This window comes from Scleropages formosus, chromosome 1 (genome assembly GCF_900964775.1).
Source record: "Scleropages formosus chromosome 1, fSclFor1.1, whole genome shotgun sequence".
NCBI classification, from domain to species: Eukaryota; Metazoa; Chordata; class Actinopteri; order Osteoglossiformes; family Osteoglossidae; genus Scleropages; species Scleropages formosus.
Genome location: NC_041806.1, coordinates 8,647,201 through 8,666,180, shown reverse-complemented (window position 1 = coordinate 8,666,180; position 18,980 = coordinate 8,647,201). Strand labels below are relative to the sequence as shown.

General features: G+C 42.0%; 1 protein-coding gene across 1 annotated transcript; it reads left to right on the top strand.

The window, feature by feature from the left end:
* Positions 1 to 16,564, top strand: LOC108934755 (leucine-rich repeat neuronal protein 1). The gene is made up of 2 exons (XM_018752832.1): positions 1 to 254; positions 13,174 to 16,564. Exon 2 carries the CDS (start codon positions 13,270 to 13,272, stop codon positions 15,502 to 15,504), a length of 2,235 nt encoding a protein of 744 aa, XP_018608348.1. The 5' UTR covers positions 1 to 254; positions 13,174 to 13,269; the 3' UTR covers positions 15,505 to 16,564.
* The last annotated feature ends 2,416 nt before the right edge of the window (positions 16,565 to 18,980 follow it).

Here is an 18,980-nt window from a genome sequence, read left to right as displayed (position 1 = left end):
GCTGAGGGAGGGATGCTCTCGCGCGCCGCTGCCGCGAGGATGCTCAAGTCGGCGGGCGACCGATTCACCCCCGAGTGGCAAACGGCTCTTCAGTTTTAGGACAAGGCGAAAGAAACAGTGTCGAGGATTCCGTAGCTGGAAAGCAGTATGTCGCTGTCGAAAAAATAATTTTGAGGGACGTGTACTGAAAATTGCGTAGAGGGAACGCAAGTGCCTCAGTGTTGCCAAGTGGACTCCGCCTGCGGTCGCCGGAGGTGAGGGCGGTACTTGCTTGGGGCGTTTCAGTAATAATAATGCTCTTTATTTCACACAAACACACACTCTTCTGCGCCAGTTCCGTCAAAGTTTGTATGTAGATTATACTCTTGTGATATTTTGCTCGTGTGTGGAATCTCGCTGTTCGTCCAGACGCGTCCTTGTGTGTGTGTATTTGTCCCCCGTGTGTGTGTGTGTGGGTGCGAATGAGTACTTGGATGCAGCAGTGAGTACGACCGAAAACGACTGAGCTCCGTCAAGTTTCCAGTCCAGCGACGACTCCTTCGGCTCCTCTGTGGATCCCGCATACAAAGTAGCGCATCTGTCACCTCCATCGACGATTTTGCACAATATTGCCAATACTGGTCCGCATGAGGACCTTCTCGTAATATTAGAATCTCAGATCATGACACAAAGATAATTCACGTGATCCTCTCCCGATTGTGAGCTTTTGCTTTATTAAAGGCTTATTTCATAGGTACATTAGTTTATAAGAGATTTGATGTAAATTATAGGAGATACCTACGATGGACATGCATGAATCCGTCCAAGCATGTCCATCGCAGGCTGAGTGTCCGGGAGAGGCTCAGAATCACCGTAGCCCAGCGTTGGACAAGAGGTGATGGATAGATGGATGGATGGATATCCAAGGTGCTTTAACTGAAATATAACTCCGTAAAAGATTTGTCAAACCTCATGGTCGCATTCATTTATGGACTGAAGAAAAAAGGTTTTCTTTTAAATATTTCAATTGCTGAATTGTAATTATCACATTAATCATTCAGGTTTTTGTTTCGCTTCTTTACGTAGCTTTTTGATATCTTGAAAGACATGCCTACAAAACAAAATTGAAAATGTAACAATAATAATAATCTAGTTTCAAAGTAACTGTTTAATTACATACACACATGCTGTCTGAAGCCGCCTGTCCCAAGCGGGGTCACGGTTAGCCGGAGCCTAACCCGGCAACACAGGGCGTAAGGCTGAAGGGGGAGGGGACACACCCAGGATGGGACGCCAGTCCGTTGCAGGGCAACCCAAGCGGGACTCAAACTCCAGACCCACCAGAGAGCAGGCATAGGCCAAACCCGCTGCACCCCCACACAGTTTAATTATAACTTTATTATTTATTTTTGGTCTGCATTCATCCACTATCAATAACTGCTTATCCCAAAACAGGTTTATGGTGGTCTGGAGCCTATTCTGGCTGCAAAGGGTACTATATTAAGCAGTGTACTCCCTGGGTGGTACATCAGTCTATCACAGGATATATTTTTGTTTTTATTTATTTTTTACATGCATTTTTCCACTGCTGTGTAACTTTTTTACCAGTCAAGGTGTGTGCCAAAATTAGGACTGAACAGAAGCTTTAAATTCATTGAAAAAGTAGACAAAGTGAAGTACCTTCTGAGAATTAAAAAAAGCTGCCTTTTCCACAGCGCTGGAGCATTTGTGAAACAGTAACATGAGGTTGTTTTTGGACTAAAGTATGTCCCAAAGTTGTGCAGGGTAAGACAAACTGTAGGTCTCATTCATTAGGTCAGTAGGCTATGGTAAAAAAAAATGCAATGTGCACCTGCAAAATCGAGGCAGAAAGAAAAACACCAGGATGCTTGGTGACACCTGGGTTCTGTGCAGCCCTCACCTGCACGTTCATCTGCTCTCTGGACACACCCACCATAACGCCTGTTATGCACTCTTAACCCCTGCTTTAATTGTCCTCAGCTCTACTGTGCTGGAATGTGGAGCGAAGTCTATCCATTTACCAGAAACGTTTGGGTTTATAAACGGTATGACAAAGTTGCTTGCGTTGCTTATGCAATGATTTTTGGCTTGCCAGTCCTGCAAATGTTTTTCTGAACTAGTGTGAAGGCATATCCCTCGGTATGCAGAAACACAAAGATCAACACCAAAGACCAGTACATTCAGTAATACAACTGGGGCCGCAATGCTGGTGGCCACCCATGAGAATCCATCACAGAGGGCTTTTTGCAGAATAAGTGTCAGAGTTACTGCTCTCAGCGGTGTGACACTGTCAAGGTTAAAAGCGGGTGGAGCTCAGGTTCAGGCTGAGTAGATCAGCCTTGAGTGCTGGGACTCAGCAGCTCTGATGGTGGCAGCGGCCACTTAGGATCCAGCTTGAAAGGGACTTGGGAAAGTGGAATTTCAAAGTCATTTCGAAAATGTCTGACAGGAGAGAAGTGGGAGAAGTGGAGGCAGTGCACCGAGAAAATGCTTCTCTCTTAAAGTTAAATATAAATGCAGTTGTTATAAAATTACATAAAAGTCATTTTATGTTTGTTAAATCCATTTCTGTGTATCCACTGGTAAAATGTGTTTGGACTCAGCTGTATTCACACAGCTAGGTCATTATTTTGAGTTGTATTGTGAGTAAACAAGAAGGTTTAACCTGACAGGTGATGGTGTTTCATCTATTTAAATGACATGCTTAAGTTCTTTGAAGTCTTTTTTATTTATAAATACAACAATCTGTGGAATAGTGTGCCTTAGCTCATATCTTGCGTTGAACAATGCAAGATGCCCGAATCAAAGTGCATTACGGCGGCTTAACGTTAATTTCTGAGTTCCCAATGATGGGAGTTGCACAATGTAAGTCAGCGATAGCAATATTTTGACAGATCCAAGCACAGAAAGAGATGCAGTGCACCCAACAGTGAGAGAGCACTTGCTTGATCACGTTCTGCTTGTATAATAACACCCCTCCTCCATCCCTGCTGCGTGAATTTCCTCCTACTTATGGATTTATCCAGAGAATTTGAGCTTGGTAGGTAGCCACCAGAAAACTCTCCACAATACATTGCACCTGCCAGAGAATCCTGTAGCACATGTTTATATGAGGCTCTTGAGTTGCTCTGTAACTTGAGGACTGTACGAGAGGCTTAGTTAGATCGGATGAGCCTGAAGACATTTTTTTTTTCACGAGTATGTGACATGAAAGTGTTGATCGCTGTGGTACTGTTTCCCCATAATTGAAGTGGATCACCCAGTCGCGGGGTCAGCATGGGGAACGGACGGGTTGTTGCGTTGTTTAAGCCCACAAGAAGGACTGGAAGGGAAGGTTGTGGCAAGTTGCTTCAATATTATGATACACAATGTGCTCGTGGAACGGCTTCATGCATTCATTTGAAGAGCTAATAAATGAACTTCACAGAGTTTATCATTCAAAGCGAGGCATTCTGTGGGAGGAGAGCGCATTGGAGCTTTTTATGTCCCAGAACAAACGCACATGAAAGAGCTCTATAGCGCGTCCTTGACAGTCTCTTCTCCCCAGTGTGGTGTGTTTCGGTTTTCGGTCTGTCTGTCAGGCTGTTTGTCAGTCGCTCTCAGTCTGTCTGTTGCTCTATCTGTTTCTATATCGCTACATCTACCCGGCCATTCCTCTTGTGTAAAAGAAACATCCCCACAAACTGAAGTGAAGACCTGGAGCTGTGGGTCAAGTAAACAAACTAATTCTAAAGGTCCTCAGTCCCTTTTTTACCATTATAGTGATGAGTCTATCATGCATAAGTACACACGGCACACTGCAGGTAGTATAATGAGATGAGGCTATTATGTACTGATTAAATTTAGCTCTCCTTTGCAGCTCCAAAGCACCAGAGCGGCAATTTGTCTGTGCTGCAATACGTGTTGCTTATTCTGTTTTTTTTTTTCTGCTCTGTCCTCTACAAATGATACTATCCTTTTTAAGTGAGTGAATCTTACATTTTGTCCTTGAGGTTTAGAAACAGGTAAGTCTGTCTCAAAGACTGAAAAATAACCATTGTCAGTTGGGAATTTTGCAGCATGCAATAAAATAAATTATCAGGAGTGAACCTTACTGATGAAGAAGATGCAGTGATTCACCTTGAGCAGTGTGTTAAATGTAAGTTGAAGTGCAGGTTTTTTTTTTTTTCAATCTTTGTGTAAGAACCAAAGTTACAGTTCTCTTTTACAATTTACTTTATGTGGAGAAAGAAGATTCATAGTGATCAAAAATGAAACAGCCTCCAGAAAGAAAGAGCATTTTGCAGAGATCTTATATTTCCTCTAATAATTTTCAAGTCCACACATTACACTCCTCTTTCGTTCTTTCTTTCTTTCTTTCTCTTTTTTCTTTCTTTGTATCTTTCTATTTTTGTAAGTGATAGATGGATTGAGGTCTCTGAAATACATATTCTTTCTGAAGTTTGCATTTTTTTTACTGGATTTTTCTGTGAAAATTTAAATGCATCTACATAAAAGTTTCACAGTTAAACATAAAATAATGTATTCCTCCATTGATTTTATTTTTTGTGAATATATTCATTTCATATGTGTTGCCAGTGGTTTTAAATCTGTAAATCTGTTTTCATGACTTGGAAATGTTTTGCTTTATTTTAACATAGAGAAATGAGGTAAAATTCAATTTTATGTACAGTATGTTGAAAAACATTAAGGCCAGTGTTACTGTAACAATTTTTGCTCATTTTAGATACAGATTGTTGGATGTCCATTGGTCTTTATTGTATTAGACTCCTCACATATCGAAGACAGAAAGATGCTCCCTTGTATTCAGATAGTCTACACAGGCTCTAAATTCATAATGCTTTACTTTTTGTGGAATGCATTAATGTCCTCTTAAAATAAATCCTGACTTTTTCAGTCTAATGCTCAGTGTAATAATCGGATTAAAAAATGTTTTAAGGTTACTTTTATTACCTTTTGTTATTAGTGATAATTATTATCTGGAGCAAATTTGCATTACATTTAATGAATGGAGGAACAGGCTATGCATAGCAGAAACACCAGAGTACTGGACAACATGTCTGAATGGTCAATAAATGTGAAGGGAGCAGCATAACCCCCACACCAAAATTCTAAATTACTGTGAAGGGGAAACAGAAATATTTCTTCATGTTTAGTCCACATGAAGTTAGTAGGTGGTCTAGTGACAGTGATGACTTCGTTCCAGTAGCATTTTTCAAACACCGGACATACAGTAAGTTCATTCAGCTTTTCTTAATCAAAAATTGCAGAAATTTTGAATACAAGAAAAGTCAGGGACCCTCTGCAGAACTAGACCCGTCTTGACTCAAGTCCAAATAGCATCCATATGGAAATGCTAGCAACATTTTGCAGGAAGCCAGGAGAACATTAGAGCCTAGTTGAGCTGTTTATCTTCCTCGCAGCATTCTGTCTATGATTCTGACTGATACAAGTTACAGTGAATTGGCGAAATAATTTGGCTTTTAACTAGCAATTGCTCATCAGAGTCATGACAGCTGGGAAATTCAGGTTTCTAGAAAAGGAAATTAGAAAATGTTGCACATTACTGAAAGTTTAATGAAAACATAAATTAGTAACAAGGCTAATTCAAATGGTTTTGCTTTTTTTGGGGATGCGGTGATCAGATGGGTGGAAGAACAATTTCCAGTCGGGCCAGACTTTATCAGTGGGGAAAAGGTGTCACAAAACGGGGCTGTTGCACCTTTATATCACAATAGAGGAATACTGAAACAAAAACATCCACAACAACATAAAACCAATCAAATCTCAGGGAGCTATTCTCTCTACCTTTCTCCAAAAAAATCCCCCAGTCTTCAGACCAGCTACCTCTTATAGAGTCTTTAAGTTTAATTTTATTGAAGGCAACGTGTCTTCCTTAATAGTGAAAATTACTTCAATACTGGCCTTAATATATAGTCAATCAAATCTAGATGTGCTCTATACTGTGGTTCTACTTTCCCCCAGTTCACACTAACTTGAGGGAGGAGTCAGTAAGGAACTGTGGCAATGGTTACAAAAAAATACCAATTGGACATCTTTAGGAGCAGACAGAGCCAACTTTGAGAAGATCAGCCATTAATATCTACTAGCTTTTAAGAGACTCATTTGAGGGTTACATTTGACACAGTTGCTATCCAGAACGGGCCTTTGCAGAGTATAGAGAGGGCATTCATAGCAAGTTGATTTTTTTGGGGAAAGGAAGTTATATTTAAAGTCTATCACTTGTGCATCTATGGGCAGGAAACCTAACAAAAAGAGTGAGTCCAGGGGTTAAGGTTGGAGGTTCAAACACTTTGCTCTGGCCAATTAACAGCTGCTTCTTGCTCAAGCTGAAGAGGCAGGAATGAAAATTAAAGACCTGCCTGCAGCTTGCTCAATAATTAATAAAGCAGCCATGAATTTTTTATTGACTTGAATATGGTTGCAAATGTGAGGAGATGTAAGCTTGAGCTCTGAGGATTAAAGGAAGAAACACATTCTAAAAATATGTCTGTGCTAGAGTTGTAATCACTATAACTTGTGGTACACATGAGTTACAGGATGGAACTACAACACTCTTCTGAATGGCCAAGTCGGCGCTTGATATTTAAACACTCTGAGACTGACCTTTCTTTCTCTTAGAGCTTCTGTACACAAGGCTCTAAGCTTTTTATTTAATGGATTGAATTTACATTTAGCTGACACTCTTCTCTATATACTTAACTTATCTACTTACAACATTAAGGTACTTACAATTATTTACAAGTTTACATAGCTGGGTACTTTGACTGGAAGAATTTAGGTACATACCGTGCTCAAGGGTACTACAGCAGTACATGAGATTTGAACTAACAATCTTCAAATCTGAAGATAACAACGTTAACTACTGCAGTATCAGCTGTCTCTTTGGAGTTATTGCAGAAGCCATCTGTTCTGAGCATTGTAAAACGGACTCTCAGTCACAATAGTAACACAAAAGGGGAATTACAGAAAATACAATTTATTTACTGCAGTCGCTTAGCAGATGGGTGGAATACAAGCCAGTTACAGTATCAGCATTTTCCCACTTAGTCAAAAAATACATCTGGATCTTTCCAGAGATAATTAACATTAGGTGCCTTCTTCAAAAGTATTCTATGTCTGCAGGCTCCTCATATGTTCTGAACGGGCAACTTTTTAAATCAAAAGCTCATGTCTTTAAACAATGTTTCCCGTTTCGTCTCAGTTTGATGTCCAGGATTTGTGTTGCAGAGCTGAATAATCACCAGTCTTTTCCCTTCTGTTCCAGTCAGTTTGCTGGTTGCCATCTGTAAATGAAAATGTGAACCTAGAAAAACACTGAGCCTCATTAAAGAGAGGACGAAGTTACCTTGAACTCTTCTATAAAGAGCTCATCATCTTCATAGACGTTCTGTGTTCGGTGTTCGGGTGCTTGTTTTATTTTATCTTCACGAACCTAGTAGATCAGAGTTACTGCGATGGACTGGCCTCCCATCCTGGGTGTACCTCCCTCAGCCTTGTAGCTGGAATAACACTGTATTTTGTGGTGTATTTAGAATTTTATCTTTCTTTGAGCCAGCTCCTAGGTCAATATATTATATATGCTTGTAGCTATTCAAGCAGCCCCGAGCTAAGGTCTTGTTTGATTAAAGGAACCTATTAAGTGGAATGAGGAATACCTTTGTTGTGCAAAAAACTGTAAATTCTTACACAGCAATTGCACATTTACTAAGCTGTGACATACATAAAAATATACTTTATACTGTGGTTTGCACACATACTTTGTGGCAGAGTGTGTGTATGTGAGTGCTCATTGAAGGAGCAAGTCAGTGACAGCAGATGACAGAACCATCAACACAGTGCCCTGGGACAGTCGGGAACTCCAGAGCAGAGGAAGTAGAAATAGCATCAGGCCTCTTATCGTGCATTTTAAATGCAGTGCCACTGAAAGCAGAGCAGCAAAGACACAAAGGAAACGATCATGAGAGGTCTAGGCCTGGTCACGACAGGCCCTCAAGCCTTTAGTGGCCAGAATTATGGAACCCCCTTGAGAGGGTGACAAACTAGGATGGGGGCTGGCAAAGGGAGTACGGAAGGTACTGCCTGCCAATTAATAGCATGTGATGTGTGAAACGCTGGTGAAAATTAGCATCTTCTGATCCTGCCTGTGTTTGTTGTGGCTTGCTATGCCTGAGTGGTCGTTTGCAGCCACGGTATGCAGATCACTTTTCCACTGATATGACGTGATTCATTTTCGCAGCCTCCTTCCCTGGCAACTGGTGACTCCTAGGCTGCCGAAGGATCGATGGAAGCAGTGACTAGTGATCAAATTCCCTGATCAAATTAAAAAAAATGTCTCAGTCTTAAGTCTGAAAACAATACACCACGAGGTGGTACAGTAGTTGATGAGATATAATTATATTAGTCTGCATGTGGGGCGGGAATGCTTACGTGGAGCAATAAGTCAACACCAACTTCCTTCCTTTGTGCTTCTGTGCTGACCTTGCAAGGAAAGAAGCTACCTGTAGGAAATTCCCGAACAATGATCAAGGTAGTGGAGAGTCCACCATCACAGAGGACCTTCACTGAAATCAGGACAGGGGTGTGAGTCAAGCTGGGTTCTGACGCACGGCATTGGTCTTGGGGGAAAGGAATTGCCCTTGGGCTGCCTTGTCTCTGCAGCTGGCAGGCACATAAGTGGGTGCACATACTCTCTGCTGACCTGGGCCTTTCAGAGAGCTCCATTTTCCAGGACACCTTCTGTGCCATCAGCCTCTACAAAAAAACAGTTCCCCTGGAGTTGGTCAACTGGAAAAGGCAGGCTCGCAACTGTAGAGTATCACCAAAGGCAGAGTGTCTTTCAGAACAGTGTCCTGAGCAGTTAAATTCTAAATAGCAGTCTAACGGAACATACAGCAAAAACACACAAGGACTGTAAGATGTACTGCATTGATGGAAAATTTTCAACATGTCACTGCTGATTTTCCAAGGTGGCCTCGGGAGACAGTCGCTGTAGACTGGGCAGCTGGCTGCTCCACTCTGTGATTTCAGCGAATCCATTTTTAATACCGTTGTACAGGTGAGGGCTGTGGTACTGTATGCGTGCGATCCTCAGGAAGTGAGAGCCGTTGTATTAATTGTGTATTAATGTCGCATCACGTGCAACAGAATGCCTGATGAAACACAGACTGTTTAGCGAAAGACTCTTCACACGATACCGAAACACTTCCCATTTCATTTATGAGCATTTCTTCCCTTTGTTTGAAGGGTTACGTATAGGTTGTCAGGCACAGCGCATTGCAACATTACAAATAACGCATTACGCAACAAAGATATACCTATTTCTCCCCCAAATCCGTTATGTACCCCAGTAAAATAATGTGTGCTAATGTTAGTCCTTCCCGAGCTCTTCTTATTTCTGAACTTGTCTGTTACAAAGTGAAACCAAGACAACTCCCAGGCAAGTGGTGTGGCACTTTGACTGTGTTTTAGAGAAGTTAAGTTACTTTAACTTTCATTGGGGTAAAAATAAAAAAAGATCATTTAGATGTTCCTTCTTGCACTGCCCTAAGAGTGTTCAGTCAAGAGAACCCATCTGGCCCCAGTGTTTCTGATGTCAGTCTGTGAGATCGGAAGAGACAGTTGCTGTCTATTTTATTTATAACTCTGTAGTCCTCTTAAAGCCCACATGCTGGAGTTATTTATGCCCGTGAAATGTAAATGTATATTTTTAATTCTGCTTTATCGCTTTCTTTAGTTTTTATGTATTTTTGCCCCATTTTTTTCCCCCACTGTATTTTAAATGTAGTTCTTTCCCTCTGGATTTGAACAATTCTTGCACCACAAAAATTCCCTTTAATAGAACTAATTTTGTCTTCTTTTTTTTTTTTTTTTCTGAAACACCTCAAATAAAAATACACGACACTGACGGAACCTCCGTAAACTGTCTTTTGCAATATAACTATTTCATAGACACCGTCGAGCTATTCTTAAGAAAATTAACATCTCCAGATGTGTCACTTACTCACGTATCGTTACTTCAAGGAGTCCGTTGTTCATAAACTTTCATAAATGCTGAATAGCTTATGAAGGTGAAGTACAGATCTATTTATGTCACATCATACGTACAGCGTTACCGTTTTTGCCAGCTCTTGTATGTGATGATGTCACTGACTTTGCGAAGCATGCGGCCACACCAACAAAGTGGCCCCTACCCCAGTCGTGCTGTTTTATGCATTTTTTGGGATTTTGGGGAGGGGGGGAAGCCCAGTGGAAAGGTCTGTGACAGTAGCCTGGGGGTCTCTCCCTTTTGCTGCTTCCTCTCAGGTTGCCATGGCATCTTGGCAAGGTGGCCCCATTTCCTGCCGCCCATTGGTCCTGCGGGGGTTGTGTCCTGAGTGCGCCCTGCTCTCTAATGTGATCAGACAGGCGTGGTGGTGACTGTCACACGTCCCAGGCAGGCCGGGCCTGGCTGAGCGCAGAGCGCCGCCAGAACACGGGCGCGAGAGTCAGCGCAGTGCTGGAATGTGCCCCCCTCGTAGGTCAGGTGTAGCCCAATGTTCTGGTCTCCACCCAGTGGTAGTGCTTTAAAGCCACTTGCACGCTGCTCTCAGCCTGCCACTGCTCATCCCCCTCCCTGATGCAACTCTCTGGGGAGTCAATTTGTGTGTGGCGCTTGAGAGAAGAAGGGTAATTATTCCAGTCTTGTTTTCACTTTTATTTTTTTTTCCCTTCACGGAGCTTCTGGTGTCAGTGCTGCGTGTCCATGTAGCGCCTTTGTTCTGAGGATTTCAAACAAGAATACATCCCTTTTCGTGCCAGCGCTTCCAAATGCTAAGCAGACTAAGTGCCCTCGGGGCTTTCTAAAAGACATCCACTGTATGTTCAGAGCCCATTGTCTATGCACTGTGGAGGATGCGCGCCCATTGATCTGGTGAATTCATTCGCTCTGTCTAAGTGTGCGACGGAACAAAAGATGAAAACAAAACAAGATGGGTGTGTGCCTCATGTGGTATGGGACAAAGGGTTTTAGTGGTGCAAAGCAAATGGGGAAGAAGGAGGCCATTACCATCCTGAAACTTTCTTTTGGGTCAAAACTGTCATGGTGTACATTAGCAAATGTTCTGTCCTCATCTTTTGAGAGAGAAATGAATACAATATGTCAGCAGAAGAAATGGGTAATGAATAAATCAGTTTTAATGATATACATGCCTGTGACCCATATAAAACTGTCAACATAATAAACAGATGAGTAGAAAACTGAGGCTGCAGGATGCCTGCGTTTGGTGGCCCTTGACGAAGCGTTACGAGACATTGCATCATGGAGGCCTCATGTTGGGATACTTTTAAGCTTAAGGTGGATGTGCACACTTTAGAAGACTCTGTGCTAAATGCACAAATCTTCTTTGGTGTTATATAACTTTAAAAAACTGATTAATAGTTAAGTGTTCTTGACGGAAAAGTAGGGTCTACTTTTACAACTTACAGTGGAACTCAAGTTGGATTAATACTTTTGGGAACTCCGCGATACTTGTGATATTGTCCTTTAAAATGTGAAAGAATTTTGTGTGCTTTTCTACACACTTTTAAATTTTCATCATGGCAAGTTTACAGATTTTATATGGGATGTTTCCAACCGTTGTTACTTTGCACATGGTTGCATGTGAAGGTTTCCCTCGTGAGTCAGTAAAGTGCTGATGTGTCTATATAGCTTTTTTGTAGATCATGCAAATGCATCATCATATTCTTTTGGGACTGGGTTGTGACTGCACACCAAAGCTGCCATTGAGTGTTTTGGAAATGCATGGCTTTATGCTCATTGATTAGAATTGATTTTTGTTGCTTTTGTTGGGGTCTTTGTTGATAAGCAACAGGGGGCCAAAAACAAGGGAAGAGTGAAGGGGCCTTTTGGTTCAGGGCTGCGGGGGGAGCCGATGGAGTGTCCCATCAAAAACCCTATAAATGCACCATCAATAAAAGGTTAGCACTGCCTCAGCAGTTGGGTTTCCCTTCTTTGGTATGATTGTCTTATCTGAGGGCTGCAGAAAAACAGAAAAATAGCGAACGCGGTAGGGCCTGAGGGAGACAGTTTAGCCCACTGGTGATTCATGGTGCAGCGGTGCTTATTAACTGTCACAGACCTCCCACTGCCTCTTCACAACCACCCTGCAGAACTGCTCTCATTAGAGAAAGGGCATATCTTTCTGCACTGTGGGACCGATGTGGAGCTATAACTGAAAACATCCAAAGGAAGATCTAGTGGTAAATGGGTGATCATTGAAATAGTATGTATTAAGTTGCCAGGAGGAAGTAGAGGAGGAGGCAGCAATTTTAATCCCATCTCACCTCATTTTATTGCCCCTCATTGCTATGATAATGACTTGTATCAACCTTGTTTTCTCTGGGGAAGAGAAATCCCAGAATGGTGAAAAGACAGCCTAGTACACAGAACAGAACAGACAATATCAAGTCTTGTTGAGTGCCTGCTGAATGGAGGGATATAGGCACTTTTATGACTTTGGGTTGACAGTAGTTCTTTCTACCTGCTGCTGGTGATTTATTTTACAAAAAATGTTGTGGATCATTTCTACTGCCTCCGTTTCCTCACAGCGCTTTGTGATGTACTGTACAGTCATAACCCTCTTTGTTTTTTTCTTATAACTGCCCAACTTCAACAGCAGCCGATTTGCTCGCTGTTACTGTTGATTCATGAGAGCACTGGGTCTGAGGTCACACAACCCCATTTATCTACTCAGATCTTTGACTGTTTTCTGTTTCCAAGATCTTGTCATTTCAAAAGAGCTATTTGTTTGTGGAAATAAGCTTGGCATTGCAAAAAAGGAACAATCCAGTGTTAAATTAATCTTGTAGAATGTCACATTTTAAATATGACATACATAGGAATGAAAAAGCTGATAAGAGAAGAAACACGTGAAACCTAATAAAGTGACAACGATGGTTTCATTGATAGTGTTGTACATAAAAGTCATGTAGATGATTTAGGTGCAATTAACTATGGAAATATAAAGTGTCCTTTTTCACTGTACTTTCAATTATTAATGTTTATAATTATTTCATACTGGCAGAAATTAGATGATACAATATTGATGTGAAATATTAAATGTAATTTTGTCATTAATTCTGCGATGTAACAGTATCCTTTTTCTCCTGCAGAAGTGGATGTTCAGAGATTTGGGCAAGGTACTTTTTTGCATCGTACAAGTCAACGTTCCTGGAGAAAAAACCTTGGTTTTTTTGCAGCAGTGAGCCATGGGCAGAACTGTGATCTTCATTCCATTACTGTCCACCTGTCTGATTCTAACTGGGTGCAACTTTTCCTTAGGAAGCCAGTTTTGTCCAGCACAGTGTGTCTGTGAAACTCGACCATGGTACACTCCTCAGTCGGTGTACCATCAGGCCAAAACTGTGGACTGCAATGAACTGCATCTCAGTGGTGTACCTTGGAACATTTCTGGTGACACTCAGGTACTGCTTTTGCAGAGTAATAACATCTCCCAGATAACTGTGGAGCTCCAGAATCTTATCAATCTCACAGAACTGGACCTTTCACAAAACCACTTTGCAAAAATTCAGGACATTGGGCTGAATAACCTGACACAGCTCATCACCCTCTACTTGGAGGAGAACCAGGTGACAGATCTACCTGATTTCTGTTTGATGGACCTGATTAGTTTAGAAGAGCTCTACATTAACCATAATCAGATCTCTTCCATTGGTCCAAAAGCCTTTTCTGGCTTGGGGAACCTCCTACGACTTCACCTTAACTCCAATAAGCTGGTAGCCATAGATAGCCGCTGGTTTGAGTCCCTTCCAAACCTAGAGATTCTCATGATTGGAGAAAACCCCATACTGGGATTGCAGGACATGAATTTCCATCCCCTTACCAAACTGCACAGCCTGGTATTGGCTGGCATGGGGCTCAGAGACATTCCGCCAGGTGCGTTTCAGGGGTTGGACTACCTTGAGAGCCTGTCTTTCTTTGACAACAAGCTGACAACAGTGCCAACAGAAGCACTTAGTGTTCTACCCAACCTTAAATTTCTGGACCTCAACAAGAACCCCATTGTCCGGGTACGGGAGGGTGATTTCAGAGACTTCCTCCACTTGGAGGAATTAAGTCTGAACAACATGGAGGAGCTAATGGCTGTGGAGAGGGGAGCCTTTGTCAACCTTCCAGAGATGGCCAAGTTGGAAATCCGCAACAACCCACATCTGTCCTACATTGATCGTGCTGCTTTCCAAGATGTGGTAGGCCTGCGTACCTTACTGGTCAGTAACAATGACCTCACCCTCCTGCCTCGTGAGCTTTTCTCTTCCTTCCCTAACTTAGATGAGGTCAGTCTCCACTCCAACCCAATCAGGTGTGACTGCCTTTCTATTTGGGGATCTGCTCTGGGCAATCAGTCTACCCTGAGGCTTCTGGAGTCCCAGATCACTCTCTGTGTCTCCCCACCCGATCTAATTGGGCATACCCTGCAAGAGGTGGTTGCATCAAGTTGGAATACTGCGAGCAACACCTGCCTTCCACTCATTTCCCTTCACACTTTCCCCTCGCAACTCAATGTCACTGCTGGACAACCCCTGACGCTAGACTGCTGGGCAATGGCTGACCCTGCGCCTCAGTTCTACTGGGTGACACCAGCTGGGGATAAAGTCACCACAGAAGCTGCTTCACCAGTTTTGACAGATGGCAGCAGCTCAAAAAAACACAGGCTACAAGATCAGGGAGCTCTGGAGATCCTCCAAGTGGAACCAGCAGATGCTGGTCTCTATACATGCGTTGCATGGAATTCGGAAGGAGCAGATACACGCAGTGTTACAGTTTATGTGGACAACAGTGACTGGCATAGTGTTGGGCATCGAGGTGGGGAGCAAGGCTTTGGAAATGCCACCGGAACACTAATTGTCATGGCCAAAATCATCCATTCCCAGTCTGTGGTTCTTGAATGGAAACTTTACCCACGTGCAAGCCTGTCAAGCCATGAGGTGGCACAGCCTAAATGGGCCAGTGCTACCATGAAGATTGACAACCCGCAGATCAGCTACACTGCCAAGGTACCTGTTGATGTCCAGGAGTACAACTTGACGCACCTACTGCCTTCCACGGAATACCAGGTCTGTCTTACCATGGCAACCTCGGAGCATGAGACCCAACGTTCTTGCATCAATGTGACTACAAAGGAAGCCAGCTTTGCTGTTGAGATGGTGGCCCAGCCTACCAATGTAGCATTGGCTGCAGTGATGGGCTCCATGTTTGCCATCTGCATCATGGCCTTGCTGGTGTTCTATATGGGCCGCCGCATGAAGCAGAAGTCGTGCCACCACTCTCTGAAAAAGTACATGCAGCATGCAACGTCAATCCCTTTGAATGAACTCTACCCTCCTCTTATCAGCCTCTGGGAGAATGAGGCTGAGAAGGAGAAGGAAGGCCCAGCTGACCCGCAGAACTCACAGATAGACACATCTAAGACATACATGTGGTAATGTAAAGCTACGCAGAAGACAGAACAAACATTCGAACCAACGTATGACTTACACTCTGATAATTTTTTGTCCACTTTTGAGATTTAAAATTAAGGTATAATGTCATTGTGGAAAAAAATCTGATTAATTTTAGCCTTTAAATGTCCCATGATTCCCCTACATGTGGACACACTTTGAAATGGCAGGTGCCGTACTGAATTCCTTTGTAGTGGTTAAGCAGTGAAATCCTGTGGTATGTTGAAGATGCTTGAGGTGTGGGAGCTATCTGAGGTGTAAAACTGATACTCCACCCTTGACTAACATGCTGTGAATACAAAGGATCAGTATCTTTCACTGTACAGTATAACATCCATCTATCCATCCATCCATCCATCCGTAATATCTTGTCCATAGCACGGTTGCAGTGATCCAGATCCTACCTCAATGAAATCATAGGGCATGAAGCATGATATAACCCTACACGGGATTCCAGTTTATAACAAAACAGATTGTATCATTTTGAGTTCTTTACCTGAGATGGACTGGCCTAGGACCCGGTGATTCTGGAAGAGGCTTAGAACTGCTGCAACCTTGACGAGGACAAGCGGTTAATGAAAGTGAGTGAGAGAATTATCACTGAAAAAAACGATCTTACTTTGGCTGGGGCAGTTTGTTAATTCAGCTGCTGTCCTCAATGTGCTAGTCGCCATCTCCATGGTTAGATCTTCAGTGAATCTCGGTGGACTTTACCTTTGCTCCCATTTTAAGGCAGAACTGGCAACAGGGATTGGCCAATTGCTGTGGTAAGATGTTGTGAATAACTGGGGTTTTAGGTGATAATCTATTACAAAGTATTCTACGGCCAGCAATGGTTTCTGTTAGCAAATGCATGTGATGACTACAAGGTATCAGCTCACTCATTTACATTATTAATTTGCCCACGTCAAGCCTGTGGCAGTCTGGAGCCTTCTCTGGAAGCAGAGGGCACAAGGCCAGGAAGGGTATATCCTAGATAGAATGCCAGTTCAATGCATGGTAGCCAAACACACACATTCATTCACACACAAAGGGTAATTGAGAGTCACAAACAAATTAACCCGAAACACGTATCTTTGTATCTTCGTACTGTGGGAGGAAATCAGAGCAGCCAGAAGAAACCCACGTAGCGTTAGAACATGCAATCCCCACAGAGACTACAAAAGCCAAATTTAAACCTACACTCGAGCAGCCCAGGCACTGAGACAATAGTACTACCCGTTGTGCCACATGCCACCCTGATTGGAAGATATAAGAATCCAAATATTTTTAAAATAAAAAAGTATTAGATTACTCATTTGAATCCTTGCACTAAACCCCATAAAATTTGGACCATGAAGAGAACTGACCACATTTATACTGATTAGATATCACTTTGATACTCACACACACATTGGCTGAAGCCGCTTGTCCCAAGCAGGGTAACGGCGAGCCGGAGTCTAACCTGGTAACACAGGGCGTAAGGGTGGAGGGGGAGGCGACACACCCAGGACGGGATGCCAGTCCTTCTCAAGGCACCCCAAGCAGGACTCAAACCCCAGAGCCGCCAGAGAGCAGGACCCGGCCAAACCCACTGCGTCACCGTGCCCCCGCACCCCCCTTGACCTTGAAACTAATACAGGTATCTGAACACCATATATTTGGTTCTGTTTATGTGAAATCTAAGTAAGGGTAGTATTTCATATAAAGTCTTATTTCCCTTCAACTCCACTCTGTGTTGTCTTCCCTAAAAAACTGCATTTTATTTGGATTTAGGGGAAATATTATGTATGGATTGCATTACTTTGGGCTCTTGCTTGAGATTCGCTGTCGAAGTCATTTGTTGTCTTCATTTATGAAGGTAAAAAAGCCATAGCTTATTAAGATTATTACAAAATTGAAAACCACTCCGCTCTGACTGACTGCAGTACCATATTGTAGTCAAACTGAGCACCTTCTATACTACCAGGTATGAAAAGATATGATTACCACACTCAAACACTGAAAGCCAACCACTGATTGCAGTTACTCAAATACACTTAACATCTGTAATGTAACATGTTCTTTAAAATAAACCTAGATTTCCTTCAGAATGACTGTCTGTATGACATCAATCCAAACTTTTACAAAGAATCAGAACAAGCTGAGAATTAACATGCCAGCAATGAGGTATAAATGGCAAAGATTGTTTTAATGCATGTGTTAAGTTATACTTTTAGATTTTGCAGTAAAAGATGCTGCGAAAATCTGCTATGACAGTGGATATAGTAAGATAATGAAATATTCTTAGTCGAAAGGTTTTTTGCTTAAAAGTTCACCATTTTATTAAACACTGTAAATACCTATGACATAACTATTATACTTACAGACAGTTCTTTTAGGGATTTACCTGTATCTGTTATTGTGAATATATTTATTTTCATATATTTAAATTATAAAGGTTAATAGACTTAGGCCCTTCCCCAAAAATAACATGAATAACGAATATTGCAGCATGCTTTAAATATTTCATGCATTCAATTTGTTTAATTTGCATTTAATTTTCTAACCACAAGAGGAGTGAACATCAATTTTTGTCCGAGGTCAAGGTATATCCTGCCATGATACTGATTTTTTTTTTTTTTTGTTAGAAAGATCTGAAATACTGTGTGGAACATCTTGAATATGTAAATGCTAAAAATGTCTGAACTGATGTCAGTGCAACTTTTCTTTGTGGCAAATGCTTGGAAACCTTGTCAACAATAATGTAAGTCCAACGCGCCTCCTAGTGGAAAATGAAGAGGAAAATATGTAACAAGCATAGTTTAATATTTAATTTGGCAGAAAATAGGCTAGCAGGGTATTTTTTATAATTATAGAATGTTACTGTACTTTAATAGTATGAATAAAAATTGCAGCAGTATTTGTGTTGAGTGTAAATATGTCATATAGCGAAATAATTTTACAGTTTATTTTACATTTACATTTTGAAAGACCGTGCAGTGTTATTGTGAAAAGACGAATTTAAAAGTGATAATAAAGATAAAGAAAAACTGTGTCTCTTTGTTTCTCTCTTTGTATTCATTCAGGGTAGTATATCAGATACAAACGTAGGTGAAAACTGATATTTTTGACATGTAATTTTCCCGTGCTTTTTTGTACTATGTTACGTGATTTTTCACAGTTTCATCATCCCCTGAACTGCCTAAAGGTCAGGGATTACAGTACAATTTTGCAAGCGTGGTAAACGATGGGAAGTAGGTTGCTTGAGGCTTCAGGCTTCACTAGGACAAACAAAATGCATTGAACACATATGAAAGCCTTTGCACAGTTCCCACGTTTTTTCAGAAAACAAAAACATATTAACGACAGTCAAACTGGTAACCGTCACCCTTACCGATCATCGCACTGCACGGAGACTTGCTGAACTCTGTTGACCTCTTGCCTCTGCGACGCTCCGCGGTTGCTAGGCGGAATGACGGCTCGGGGGCGGGGCCTCCTGT

Coding starts and splice junctions, on each gene's coding strand:
- LOC108934755 (XM_018752832.1), top strand. CDS start 13,270: ATGGGCAGAACTGTGATCTTCATTCCATTACTGTCCACCTGTCTGATT.